This window comes from Abramis brama (genome assembly GCF_963993115.1).
Source record: "Abramis brama genome assembly, chromosome: 16".
NCBI classification, from domain to species: domain Eukaryota; kingdom Metazoa; phylum Chordata; class Actinopteri; order Cypriniformes; family Leuciscidae; genus Abramis; species Abramis brama.
Window position 1 is genome coordinate 30,838,714 of NC_139978.1, and position 14,337 is coordinate 30,853,050.

Consider the following 14,337-nt stretch of genomic DNA (forward strand, 5'->3'; position numbering starts at 1 on the left):
TTATAATAATAATAATAATACAATGCTAAAATTTAAACTACTGAAAACCATCTAAAGAAAATGGCCTAGAACATTGTCTTTGAACATTTCATTACTTAATTAATAAAAAGCAACCAAGTATTATTATTTTAATACATTCATATTTTAATCATGAATAATAATTATAATTAATAATAATAAAAAATAAAACTATAACATGAATACAATGAAAATAAAACAAACATTACAATTTATTTAACATTATATTTACATAAGCATCAATGGACAGAGACATCAACACTGCGGGAGATGTGCTACTGTTTCATCACATACAACCTGATTAAATACATCTCACATTTCAACATTTGCATGGACAGCGCATCAAGTTAATGTTGCGATATATGGGCTATTATGTTAAGAGGCGTCTGGAGTAATGACCGATGTTGTATCACCAGAGTTAATGACACCGCTTTAACTGACGGGTGGGTTGATGCTAAATTGGGCTGGTATTTTTAAATCATCCGAGGGTGGTGGTAAAGCTCTGAGGAATATGATCGGAGAGCGATGCCGTTATTCACAGATAACTCTTAAATAAAGGCTATGTCCGGGGGCTTTTAGAGCAAGAACTTCTCCATCTGTCAGTCGTAATCCTCTTCTTTTCCTGCATCTACCCAGCAGCCTCTAGTTCACCCAGGGCCAGGCGTGCAAAATGCTACAGATAAATACAGCCTCCGAAAAACAATCTGTGACCATTTGTCTTATTCAGGTTTAAGAGCCATTAAACGTGATCTCTTTAATCCAACCAAGTAATGAATCCTCCCTGCAGTTTATCTGTGGTCTATACTTTTTGAGCTTTTTTGGGCAATTTGAGGTCTGTGAACAATGGGTATATATAAACCATAAAAAATATCAAGCCAGCCTAATAGGTTTTTTGAGCATTGGCTACAGTAGTAACTTGTTAAGATCACGGCGAGGAAAAGATCAATAACGGTGTCTGTTTTTCAAATTGTTCTCATCATGAATGGATGAGATACGACAGGTCTATATTCGATTTGAAGATGACAGACAACTCTTTGGAGAGCAGACTGTGCAATGTCACGCCATCGTGAGCGTACACCCATCGCTCCCCCGTCCAATCGTAGCGCTTTGGCCCACTGAGAAAGGAAACATTCAGAAATGTCTGATAAAGCGGAAAACTGAACATATATTTGCTCTCATTATATCACACTGTTAATATGTAATTCAATAACTAGCATTTCTAATGCCACTCAGTTAAAGAATACAAAATACTGACACTAAGTAATACAAAGTAAAACATGTTATCAAGAAATTTGCTGATTTAATTCTCATTCTTTTACATAAAACAGATTAAACACAGTTAAGCATTACATACGAACATCAACAAATGACAGTCTAACCTTGTCGGCGACGAAAGCCAAATCTGTCGGTTGGGTGTCTGTTTGTTGATAACGTATGTGCCGTGGTCAGAGCCAACTTTCACCGTCAGCACACCACTCTGTTAAGACATTTAACACACATGTAAATGTGTGAGAGCTTCAGTCTGTGGCTTTAACATTGAAACAGCAGCATTGACAGAGAGAACAACCTGAAAGAGATTCTTTTTACAAATATTTAACAATTAAACTTATCATAATTGCAAAATATTAAAAAAAATAAAACGTAGGGGTGCACTTATTTGTTTCTCATTTCTGTAGACATTTTTATAAAAATAAAATGTTTTTAATTAATTATAATCACTTTCACCCATCAATGCAGTCCAAATTAAGTTTGAGTATCAATATGCCAACATTTAAAATAGATAAATAAAACAGAGATGAATAAATTAATAAATACAAGGGGTGTACTAATTTTTTCACAGATAATTATCCTAAAAAATAAAAAAATTAAAAATACAAACCTAAAAAACTGATCAATTAAACCACAAACTATTTGTACCATTAAACTGATGCCTAAAACACCACTGGTTCAGAATTCTTAAAGAACAAAATGATGGTGATACAATGTATATGAAAACCTCGAAAAAGATGATCTAAACATGTGTGAATGTATAGTCATATCCGAGGCCAAGCATTGGGAACATGGCTCAATTTGTCAACCAAACCTTGACTTGCAGCTGTCCGAATGTTTAATGTAAAGGGTTGTGGTATCATTATATCATATCAACTGTAGCAACAGAGTCAGTGTGCAAAAAGAGAATTTGTTCACTGTGAGGCTACTACGTATACCACAGTTGAAAACACCAGCACAGTGTTTGCCGGCTGCATAGAGGTGTAAAAACAAGCTGCTTAGAACAAGTAGCTGACAGGAAGCTCACCGCCTGACATTTATCCAGCCAGAGGAGAGCGAGGAGCGTGAATGACCAATCAATCTGTCAGCAGGGCCTGCTGGCCACCCGCCAGATGCTTAAATGGAACAAGTGCAAGGACTTAATCATTCACTGGGTTCGAGACAGATATATATATATGTATATATATGTATATATATATATATATATATATATATACAGTGAGGAAAATAAGTATTTGAACACCCTGCTATTTTGCAAGTTCTCCCACTTGGAAATCATGGAGGGGTCTGAAATTGTCATCGTAGGTGCATGTCCACTGTGAGAGACATAATCTAAAAAAAAAAAAATCAGAAATCACAATATATGATTTTTTTAACTATTTATTTGTATGATACAGCTGCAAATAAGTATTTGAACACCTGTCTATCAGCTAGAATTCTGACCCTCAAAGACCTGTTAGTCTGCCTTTAAAATGTCCACCTCCACTCCATTTATTATCCTAAATTAGATGCACCTGTTTGAGGTCGTTAGCTGCATAAAGACACCTGTCCACCCCATACAATCAGTAAGAATCCAACTACTAACATGGCCAAGACCAAAGAGCTGTCCAAAGACACTAGAGACAAAATTGTACACCTCCACAAGGCTGGAAAGGGCTACGGGGAAATTGCCAAGTAGCTTGGTGAAAAAAGGTCCACTGTTGGAGCAATCATTAGAAAATGGAAGAAGCTAAACATGACTGTCAATCTCCCTCGGACTGGGGCTCCATGCAAGATCTCACCTCGTGGGGTCTCAATGATCCTAAGAAAGGTGAGAAATCAGCCCAGAACTACACGGGAGGAGCTGGTCAATGACCTGAAAAGAGCTGGGACCACCGTTTCCAAGGTTACTGTTGGTAATACACTAAGACGTCATGGTTTGAAATCATGCATGGCACGGAAGTTTCCCCTGCTTAAACCAGCACATGTCAAGGCCCGTCTTAAGTTTGCCAATGACCATTTGGATGATCCAGAGGAGTCATGGGAGAAAGTCATGTGGTCAGATGAGACCAAAATAGAACTTTTTGGTCATAATTCCACTAAACGTGTTTGGAGGAAGAAGAATGATGAGTACCATCCCAAGAACACCATCCCTACTGTGAAGCATGGGGGTGGTAGCATCATGCTTTGGGGGTGTTTTTCTGCACATGGGACAGGGCGACTGCACTGTATTAAGGAGAGGATGACCGGGGCCATGCATTGCGAGATTTTGGGGAACAACCTCCTTCCCTCAGTTAGAGCATTGAAGATGGGTCGAGGCTGGGTCTTCCAACATGACAATGACCCGAAGCACACAGCCAGGATAACCAAGGAGTGGCTCTGTAAGAAGCATATCAAGGTTCTGGCGTGGCCTAGCCAGTCTCCAGACCTAAACCCAATAGAGAATCTTTGGAGGGAGCTCAAATTCCGTGTTTCTCAGCGACAGCCCAGAAACCTGACTGATCTAGAGAAGATCTGTGTGGAGGAGTGGGCCAAAATCCCTCCTGCAGTGTGTGCAAACCTGGTGAAAAACTACAGGAAGCGTTTGACCTCTGTAATTGCAAACAAAGGCTACTGTACCAAATATTAACATTGATTTTCTCAGGTGTTCAAATACTTATTTGCAGCTGTATCATACAAATAAATAGTTACAAAAATCATACATTGTGATTTGTGGATTTTTTTTTTTTAGATTATGTCTCTCACAGTGGACATGCACCTACGATGACAATTTCAGACCCCTCCATGATTTCTAAGTGGGAGAACTTGCAAAATAGCAGGGTGTTCAAATACTTATTTTCCTCACTGTATATATACACACACATATACATATATATTTATGTATGTGTGTGTGTGTGTGTGTGTGCGCATGTGTGTGGAATGATTGGAAGTTACATTAGTCTAGTCTTACAATAACATACTAAAAGCTCAGTGTTTGTAGCCTTCATAAATCCTGCAGGACATATGCATTTTCTCTGCAAGGTTCTCCAACAAAGGCTGCTGCACAAAAAGCAGTTTTTGGCTGTGAACTCTTTACAGGAGTTGTGCGGGAGCACTCAACAACAATAACACTCAAGCAAACCTATTTTCTATAAAAGAAGAAAAGGTACCATCATAAAAGTTTTAGGACCCCTTTTCACTTTACAGAGAAACAACCTAATTGCAATGTTCCACAAAAAGGCTGGGGATGTAAAGGTTAGATAAATGGGTTACATGACAGGTAAAGTGTGTTTAAGTAAAGACTGGAAACACCAACTCAATTCATTTTAATTAAATTAATAGTTTTTTTTTTATCTTGCAAATTTTTCTTTTTCTTTTGTAAAAGGCAATGGTCTATATTGTGTCTGTACATGTTTTTTGTTGCTAATGGTTAGTTTAAAATCAATTCATTTTTCTGCCCTGTTATTTTCTCACTGAAGATACAATTCAATCAAGAATCATATGCCATCGTTTGCAAACAGCATTTCTTATTTCAAATCATTTTAGTTTTTAGACCAACATTGACCCCTACTGGACATCTAGGCAAAACAGACTTTTCATATAGTTGAGATGTAAAAGCACTGCAGGCATTTAGTTTTTCTCAGTCGCTTTGGTGCATTTCTCAGATCAGAAATTTAATTCTCAAAATGACATGTTCAACCTCCACATCATCTAGTCACTTGTGCACATCATAAAAGCAGTTTCTCATTCTTTTGAACAAGTCGCGATTGCTTTTGTACATTCATGCAATTGATTACGTACAATTGTCTGCAGTTTCCTACATTATCAGTTGCTAATGCCATGTTGCTCAAAATATATTAAATAGTTCTCTGTGCAATAGTCTTACCCCTCAAAACATCTAGTCATTAGTTCATCATATAAGTCATTAAATGCAAAATGTATGATCTAGTTGTCATAAACTGTCAAGCATATTTTCTACACATTTCTATTAGACTTTTTGTTAATGTGCCATGAATTGATGAATTGTGCAGGTAAATCTTAACTTTCACTAATGAAGAGAATGTAGATCAACCAATGAGGAACCAGTTCTCTGAAATAGCTCAAAGTTGCATCTCATGAACCTTCAATTGGCAAGTGTATATACTCACCTTCTTAGAGACCCTCTACAGGACTCTCATCCCTGATGATGAGAGGGGTCCATTTTGAGATGATTTACCAAAGTATGTGGTAATTTGGGATAATGTGAGATTCCATCACTCAAACGCCATCAGGCAATGGTTTGTGACCCACTATTGGATGCTGATGGAATTCCTCCCACCTTATTTTCCATTCCTTAACCCAATTGAGGAGTTCTTCTCAGCATGGAGGTGGAAGGTCTATGATCGCCAGCCACATACTCAGATGACGCTTCTGGCTGCCATGGATGTAGCCTGTGAGGACATCACAGTAGACGCCTGCAGAGGTTGGATAAGACATTCCAAAATATATTTTCCACGTTGCATTGCAAGGGAAGATATTCGTTGTGATGTAGATGAGAATCTGTGGCCCGACAGACTGGCACGTCAAGAGGTGTAGACAGACTGCACTGCAATTCCTCATACAGTGCTGCATGCAAAAGCAAAGTTCTGCCTAAGGGGTCTTTCCTGTGTTTGCCTTTCTAATGTTGTATTTTCACCTTTGTGCCCCCATTTCTTTTTCTTTTCTACATCACAATAATACTGTAATGTTTTTTTTTGTCAGACCACTAGTAAAAGTGTAACTGTGAATCATATCCAGTCTCTTTCAATCAATAACTCACGTACAGTAGTGTGTAAATTTGTACTTTTGAAATGGATATATGGCATACAGAAGAAGCGCAGCTTTGTACATTTCAATACAATAACTGTCATCCAAACTGTTGCCATAGTTTACATCAGATAATACCAAGCGGCAACCTCCCTGTCTCTCTCTTGAAACCAACACGGAAGTGAATTAAACGGCAATTCATCAACTGGCTGCAAAAGTGAGTCAAATCTGTATCTCCCCCATGTTGAAATGCCCAACTTTACAGCAGAAAAAAACATGTTTACAGCCTGGGGCAAAAAGTGGCTTTGGTCTATACAGCTAATTTTGCCCTTCATGACAACTGTGAGGGGGGTGAATTTTTTTTATAACTCATCTGTTTAAATTATATTAAGCCTTAAATTTCTGCATAGTTAAGGGTGTGTCCACTTTTGAGTGACAAGTGGATTCCCGCTGCTGTGGTCATTAAGGCCAATTTATACTTCTGCGTCGGGTGCGCGTAGAAGGTACGGCGTAGCATACGCATTGACGTGTACCATACGTCGTACCCTTCGCCGTACCCTGACGCGCACCTCCTCAAAAATGTAACTACGCGTCGCGGCGACGCGGACCGCAAGATCTGTGATTGGTCGGCTGGATAGCATTGCGTTTCCTCCTACGCATTTCCGGAATGATCTTCTGCACTCTGCACCGCCCGCCCGCCATTTTTAAATTCCGAAGATCAGTGAAGAGCCATGGAAATAGACCAAGTGACCGAGAGATTGCTTGAAGAAGTGCGGAAATACAGCCATCTGTATGACTCCTTCAGTCGCCATTGCTCGTAGAAACCTAAACTCAAAACAGCCGCGAGGAATGTAAACACAGTGGAACATTAAAACCCACCCGCGCCAACTAGCGTTTCGGCGGTGTAACTGCAGAGCAACACAGACATTCGCAGAAGTATAAATGCTCACGACGGCGTCGCCTACGTGCGTAGCCTACGACGTACACTACGGCGTACACTCGACGCAGAAGTATAAATTGGCCTTTAGTCATCATTAGCCGTTTGTCTGCTGTCTGTTAGCCGTCACATTACCTCAGCTCATTGTCTGACTGTAAAAATAAATAAATTCGGGAGTGATGCGCTGGCAAGATGGCGACGGTCGGCCACGCCCACTTTAGGCTTCAAAAACGGTCTTACGGGTGACGTCACGGACACTACGTCCATTTTTTTTACAGTCTATGGGTAATACTAACAGAGTGCAGTGTTTTATTGACAACATGACTAAGCATTTTGACTATCTTGTTTGTGAACAATGACACAAGGACTTTTCATTCTGATGGCACTGAAATGTTCATTGACATAAATACTTACTTTCCAGAGATGAACTAAAGATTTTGAGTAAGTTACAGGCTTTTGCAGGTAATCCAATGTGTGGTGCTATTTGTACGAATTGTTTTGAGAATGCAAATACTTCTTTGCAAATATTATGGATGATTTGAGAAATGCACCAAAGCGACTGAGAAAAACTGTATCATGTAAGAATGTGAGAATAAGGGCATGTGTACTTACAGAAAAGACAACGTCATAGTCCATTCCAGTGAAGTTCTCATCTGTGAGGTCTTCAAAATATTCTGATAATGCGTCCATTGTCTCATCTGCTATTCTCCCATACTCTGTCTCTGTTAGTTCTCTATACAAAACAATTACTTTGTAGAATAAAAAATAGCAGTACCCCATCATTGCAAAATATAGGTGCATGTGATGCTAATGTATAAATAATATATGAGAAGGTAACACTTTACAATAAGGTCCCCTAAAAAAAGTTAGGGAAGTCAATGGGGACCAGCAACTGTTTGATTTCCAACATTCTTCAGAATATCTTGTTTTGTGCTCAACAGAAGAAAGAAACTCAATATACAATGGAATAACATGAGGGTGAATAAATTGTAACAACATTTTTATTTTTGGGTGAACTATCCCTTTAATGCATACCTAATATTAACAATGAGCAATACATTAGATATAACTTTTGATTTTAATCATGTAAATGTTGAAATTAACCAAGATTAATAAAGACTAGTATTTTTTTCACTATTAGTTCATATTAACTAATGTAGTAATTTAATGTTAACAAATGAAACCTTATTGTAAAGTGTTAACAATGAAAAACGTTTTATTAATAGTTGCTCATAGTAAAAATAGTTTGTATGGTATAATGTTTTCTGTGTCAAAAATACTTTTAGCTATATATTACAGACTGTAAATGATAAGAACTTTGTTGCTTATTTAAACTATTTAGACTTGTGTATTATTTGAATGTGAATATAAACAAATTTGATGTGGACAGATAATTGGAGGCTGACTTTCCTGAGATATTTCTTGTTATACAAACAAATAAGTACAATAAAAACAGCATATTAATGATTTTAAAGCAATTTTACAGTTTTACACACTAAAACACAACCCAGAAATTTAATATATAATAATTTTTGAATAAAAATTCAATTAATATAAACATTTTTGATGGACAACAATCGTACAATAAACACATTTTCAACACAGTGATAAATCATAACCAGCAGTATCTTAATGCATGATCAAAGTAAAAGAAATATTGAAAATATTGTGCTCTATGAGTCAGTGATTATTACAATATTACACTTTTCACTCAGAACAATATTTACCTCAACTGAGGCGCGTTTTCTTCTCCAAGAGGTGCACTTGAATGAAGTTCTCTTCTCTTCAGACTGCCATCAAACCACTTAAAAACATTGAAATATCAGACAATATGGATGGATATGATAGCAGGTAATTTAAACCTTTATACATTTTTATACTTGATTTAGACATTTAGATTTTAATTCTGTCATAAAAGGTACAAAAGGGTCTGAGTCCTTTACCTGTGTATGTCCTTCCCATACACTGGTCCTTGTGACCGTCTTTGCTGAAGAAATACTCCTAAATTTGCCACCACCGCATATTGACTAAAATCAAACGGGTCATAAACAAAACAGAGATAAAATATTTTTCTGACTACTAAAACACAAACAGTTACACTTATTTAATTAATCCAAATTGGACAAAATGTCAGCTTGACCAGAATTTAAAAAAAAAAACATGCTAGTCAGTTACGTCACGTCACGTCACGTCACGTCCTTACGCAAAAGATTTGTCTCTCTATAATAATAAACAAATAAGAGACATTTACGACAAATAAGGCAATATAATATGAGACACCACGGCACATATTGGCAATTCAGTCATGCTAACATGCCGGAAATGTTTGTTTTAAACTCACTCACTTCAACTCCACTGCTCATTGTTGATAGTCTGGAGGTTTGTTGGTGGCATTTCCATCTGGAGCTCAAATTTAGAAGATACAGAGAACGACACATAATACTTAACCTTGACATAGCTTCAAAAAGGATGCAAGTATCTGGCCAGTCACAGTCAGTCTGATTGCATATGCCCGCTTTGACAGTCCTAGTTACATTTCAAAATACAAGTCCCAACAAAATAAAAGTGTTTTATTCAGGAAGAGTTTCGTTTTTATTAAATCTCTTTTTTTTTCCTCTTTTTTTTAAAAAGTGGAAATAATTATAAAGTATAAATAATAATAATAATAGTAATATTTTATAATGCTGCCTTTATGTGCTATCGGAATCATCGTAAATAGCCTACTAGTTTCCTAGTTAAAAAATTGGACATGAACGCCCTCTCAAGTCAAAATTTGAATGCGATGAGCTCGTAATTACGACTTCAGAAGTGGGAAGTAGGACATTTCCGATAGCAAGTGAAGGCAGCATAATTTATATAGCGCCTTTCCATAGCTCAAGGGCGCTTTATAATTGACATACAAGAAAAGAGTAACAACAATTTAATAATACAAACTATAGAATACAAGAACAAGAATAATACACAGACAAAATAAAGGCATTGCATAAACAGGGTAACAATTTTCAACATAATACAAGAACAGAAAAAAAAGCAAAAAAATAGCAGAACAGCACGTAGCCTATATCACTCAGTTAATATTTAAACTCCGAAATAGATAGATAGATAGATAGATAGATAGATAGATAGATAGATAGATAGATAGAAAGATAGATAGAAAGATAGATAGATAGATAGATAGATAGATAGATAGATAGATAGATAGATAGATAGATAGATAGATAGATAGATAGATAGATAGATCAAGCCAGTAGGTGGCATCAACTGCTCACATTGAGAGGGTGATGGTATTATGGGAATGAAAGATGTTTCTCTGAAGTGCAGGAGGAGGCGGAGACTCGTTGCCGACTCGCTGCCCTTCAATAACGATTCCACAAAGTACAGGGACACTGACTGCACTTACATCTAGTGAGAGAAACATTACAGGCTCTGGGAATATCAGTGTGGACTCAACCTCTCTCTCTCTCTCTCTCTCTCTCTCCCCGAAAGCAAGATAGACCCTCACCTTAGAAGACATAAAGGTAAGATATTTTTAAAATAATGTTTATTGCGACGTACTCTGAACCTGTCAGATGGACATACACCTGTACCTGCTACCAGTTCACCGGTGTGTTCTTCCGCTCTCGTGTAGGCAAGACGTCATATTTGACATATTAATGTGTTGAATTATAAGAAATATTTTAGCTATGCATGGTAAGAAAAAACTTTAAGCAACGTATTAGCCCAATTAAAAGAATTTAGGACACATTATATACTCAAATTTGATCTTGTTATATTTGGTCATTGCAAAATCATGACAGACTATTTTTACATTTCAATATTTTACCTTTTAATCTCTGAGAGTGTCAAAAAATTACGTAATATTATCGCAGGGAAGAGGTTTCTTAGAAATATTACGAGATTTTGACGGGCGTAGATGTCGAATGCATCTGTCAACTATAGTGAAGGTGATTTCACCAAAATAATAATAATAATAATTGTTCCTGGAACAACATTCTAATCACCCAATCAGATTTGAGGGTCAGGTTTAGGCTTACAACCAGGGTTATGTGCTTCTACATCAATGTTATTCATCAAAATTTTAAGGATAAGTTATGAGTTGGGTTAGGTTTAGGGGTAGGGATATAGGACTACATTTTAGGAATACATTTTCAATGTATTTTTTTCTGTATGGGTCCCCAAAAGTGTCAAAAATATATGTGGCATACAGTATATTCCAAATACATTGAAATATATTCTGAAATCTAACAAAAATATATGATGTTAAGTGTGAAATATATTTATTGGGCCAATTTCAAATATTTGCATATATTCCAAAATATATTCTGAAAATATATTTCAAATATATTTCTTTTGTGTATGGGAGGAACATGTCTTAGTGGGAAAAATCACGGTGACCTGCTGTCCATATAGACGACAATTTTGGAAATCATTTAATGCTGTTTTTAAAACATGTTTGCATGTTTTTATAATCTTTCAAGCATAAACACATTAAAGTAGAGGAGACCTGGGCTAGTTGTCACATATGTATTGGGACAAAAGGTTAATCTGTATTCACTGAACTGTATAATTTATCTCTGAGCAATAACAGTGAATATTGTAAACAGCTTCTTTTTTTTTTTTGTCAAGTCACCTTTATTTATATAGCGCTTTATATAATACAGATTGTTTCAAAGCAGCTTTTCAGTGCTTACAGGAGAATGATGCATTTCGGCTGTTGTTCAGCTGAAGTCAGTTCAGACATTTTGTAGTCAAGTCTTTAAGGTATATACAGAAAATGTATAGGTCTCATCATATTGATTGATCTTTTAGAATGTCAGTGTGATAGAACACAATAACTACATATTTACGTTATTTCTGAATATCCAGATTGAATATAATATGGTCCTATAACTGAAACGTACTGTGTGTCATGAGAAAAGTCATAAAGAACATATTGAATTGCTATTGCCTATAATTTACGGGATCAAATGAGGTTATGAGAAAAGTTTTATAACTTTTAGCCATGTTGAAAATAACCCTGCTGGGCAGTTGTTTAGACAAGCTTTGTACCTGGAGGCACAAAATCACATGACAGCCAAGAACAATGAGAGGAAGAAGAAATATTCTCTAGTGTTTGTGGTTGCGAAGCTCAGTGTCTCTTGTGCAGATCCTTTTCCAGGTGTTTTTTTTGCAAAAGCATTCTGCAGTAGTACTGAATTGCATAAATCTGTATCAGATGTTTGCACTTTTGTGCAAAATAGCCTAGTAGCAACTTTTTCTTCATTAATAACACAAATATGAGATATGTTCAGAATAGAATATTAACATAACAGTCTCACTATTTCTGCAGTCTATATGTATACTGTCCATAGAATGCATAAGGTTTGTCTAGTATTCGTAATAATTAATTGTAGTTTAGCAGAGCATCTATAACATCTCTTTTTATGTCTCACCATTTGTCTGACTTAAGTTTCATTTTTTACACAAAATTGAATTAAAAAAATGGCCTATTTGATTAGTGCATGCCACTCATGTGCAACATGATGAGGTTGTACTTCATGTTCTTTTTGATGCACAAGTTTTATCTGTGTCCCAGTCCTCTGTCAGATCAATAAGCCACGTCATTTCATTTCATTTTAATCTTTCTGGGGCCTTTCAAAGCAGCAGCTGAATGATGAACAGCAGTCGTGACCGGCGGTCTCACTCCCATGCACATTTTTTTATTGCTCCCACAGTGGCATGCTACATTCCTCCCGAGTATTCAGACTGCAGACAGCCAATATACTGACCCTGACCAGTTTGACCACCTCTTATATAAGAAATAAGATCTGTTTTATTTAACGAAGCTGCTCTTAGATCAGTACAGAAGAGCTGAGATGGTATGTGACATGCTCTTTTGACCTTGATGTGTAAAATACTCCCCGGCTGGATTATGTCGCCATCATCATTATTATACCTGTAGTGGGGGATTTGACGGTGAACTTTTGACTAAAAGAAGCTTTGGTCACATGTTATCAAGATTAGTATGCGTTACTTGGATGGGTTAAAAGGACAAATTCTGAGTATGGGGTACCAAAGTTGGCCTTCATGTCACGTCACTTTTTCTCCTTTTCCATCTCAAAACCTCACTCACAGGTGACCGGAGGATAGTGCATGCTCCTCCGCTTTGTTGGAAGATGTTGTTTGTTGATGATTTTTGTTAAATAACTTCTGTTTTTGCTTTTTAAAGTGGTTTCAGTTTAATATGTCTCATTTATTGATAACAAATAATATTGATGATAATAAATAATATAATAATATTGGGCTTGTTTTTGAAGCTGCGGTTGCTTATTTGTCTTGCGAGAGTTGGCAACACTGCTTGTGAATAATGTTCTATATTTGGTGTTATATCGCTAGTACACGTACAGTAGGACTGCAGTGTTTGAATGTGCTTTACTGAGCAGTAAAAAGGTGCAGTAAGGGATTTCTGAGAAACACTGTTAATATTTGAAATCAACCCAAACAAACACACCCTCCCTTCATTGCTCCGCCCCCAAAATGCTCTTTATCACATGTCTCATAGCTGAAGTGAAGCAAAATAATGCAATAATAAAGAAGATGACGAACGAATTACAAAGAAGAACAAAAGAGTATGCAAGCAAGAGTTCATTGTTAGTCGCTAGCAGTACACCGGCTCCAGACAAACAATAACACATAAAAAACTATAGCAAACATTACAACAATGTTACTCACATGGAGCAGAAACAACACAACCTCAGCATCCGTTTTCAGACCTTCTCGCTTAGGTCTCTCCAGCATGGGAAAGCTTTTCCTAATATTAACTCTTGCCTGATCATAACCCTTCTTTTACAAGTGATATTCCTCTGATCTTTTCTCTTTCTTACACCTCTTTTTCTACAGTCGTTCTTCAAATCTCCCTCTTGCTCACTCTCTCTCCTCCCTCATCATGAGTGGACACGCCCCCTACTGCTGATTGGCTACAAGTGTGTTGTGGTGCTCGGTCTGATCCACTTTCAACAACATTTCTCAGAAATAGCTTACTGCACCTTTAAGGCACCTTTTCACAGCCTATAAGGCTACTGTGATCAGGCTCTGTGTCGATTCAAAATTCTGTCCATCTCTGAGCCACTTCAGCGCCCCTAGCACAAGTGGCAGCTCTAATGCAGGTTTGGAAAATTAAATGCAGCATCAGTGCAGCTTTAAACCGTGTTATTGTCATAACAGAGCATTTTTATGTATTTAGATATATGATAAATATATTTATTTAATTGTATAATTTAATTAATTTTTGATATTCATAATTTTGTTTAAATATTTTTTTACGTTTATTTATTTTAAAATTATTTAAAATTTATAATAGACATTCATTTAAAATAATTTCTGCCATTATA

The 14,337-nt window shown here is 36.7% G+C and overlaps 2 protein-coding genes across 2 annotated transcripts in view; one reads left to right on the top strand and one right to left on the bottom strand.

Annotated features, from left to right (window-relative positions):
* Positions 1-212: 212 nt before the first annotated feature.
* fxn (frataxin) lies at positions 213-9,513 on the bottom strand. The gene is made up of 6 exons (XM_084086494.1): positions 9,313-9,513; positions 8,911-8,994; positions 8,695-8,771; positions 7,580-7,700; positions 1,398-1,495; positions 213-1,133 (listed from the first exon to the last, which is right to left on the bottom strand). Exons 1-6 carry the CDS (start codon positions 9,421-9,423, stop codon positions 995-997), a joined length of 630 nt encoding a protein of 209 aa, XP_083942620.1. The 5' UTR covers positions 9,424-9,513; the 3' UTR covers positions 213-994.
* Positions 9,514-10,296: 783 nt separating this feature from the next.
* Positions 10,297-14,337, top strand: part of pip5k1bb (phosphatidylinositol-4-phosphate 5-kinase, type I, beta b) — a 45,018-nt gene continuing 40,977 nt past the window's right edge. Inside the window, exon 1 of the mRNA XM_084138587.1 lies at positions 10,297-10,485. The gene's annotated coding sequence lies outside the window, so the exon portion shown is untranslated. The remainder of the gene's footprint in view (positions 10,486-14,337) is intronic.

Coding starts and splice junctions, on each gene's coding strand:
- fxn (XM_084086494.1), bottom strand. CDS start 9,423: ATGTCAAGGTTAAGTATTATGTGTCGTTCTCTGTATCTTCTAAATTTG. Junction 8,772..8,910: donor TATGGGAAGGACATACACAG/GTAAAGGACTCA, acceptor AATGTTTTTAAG/TGGTTTGATGGCAGTCTGAA. Junction 1,496..7,579: donor ACTATGACGTTGTCTTTTCT/GTAAGTACACAT, acceptor ATGTCTTAACAG/AGTGGTGTGCTGACGGTGAA.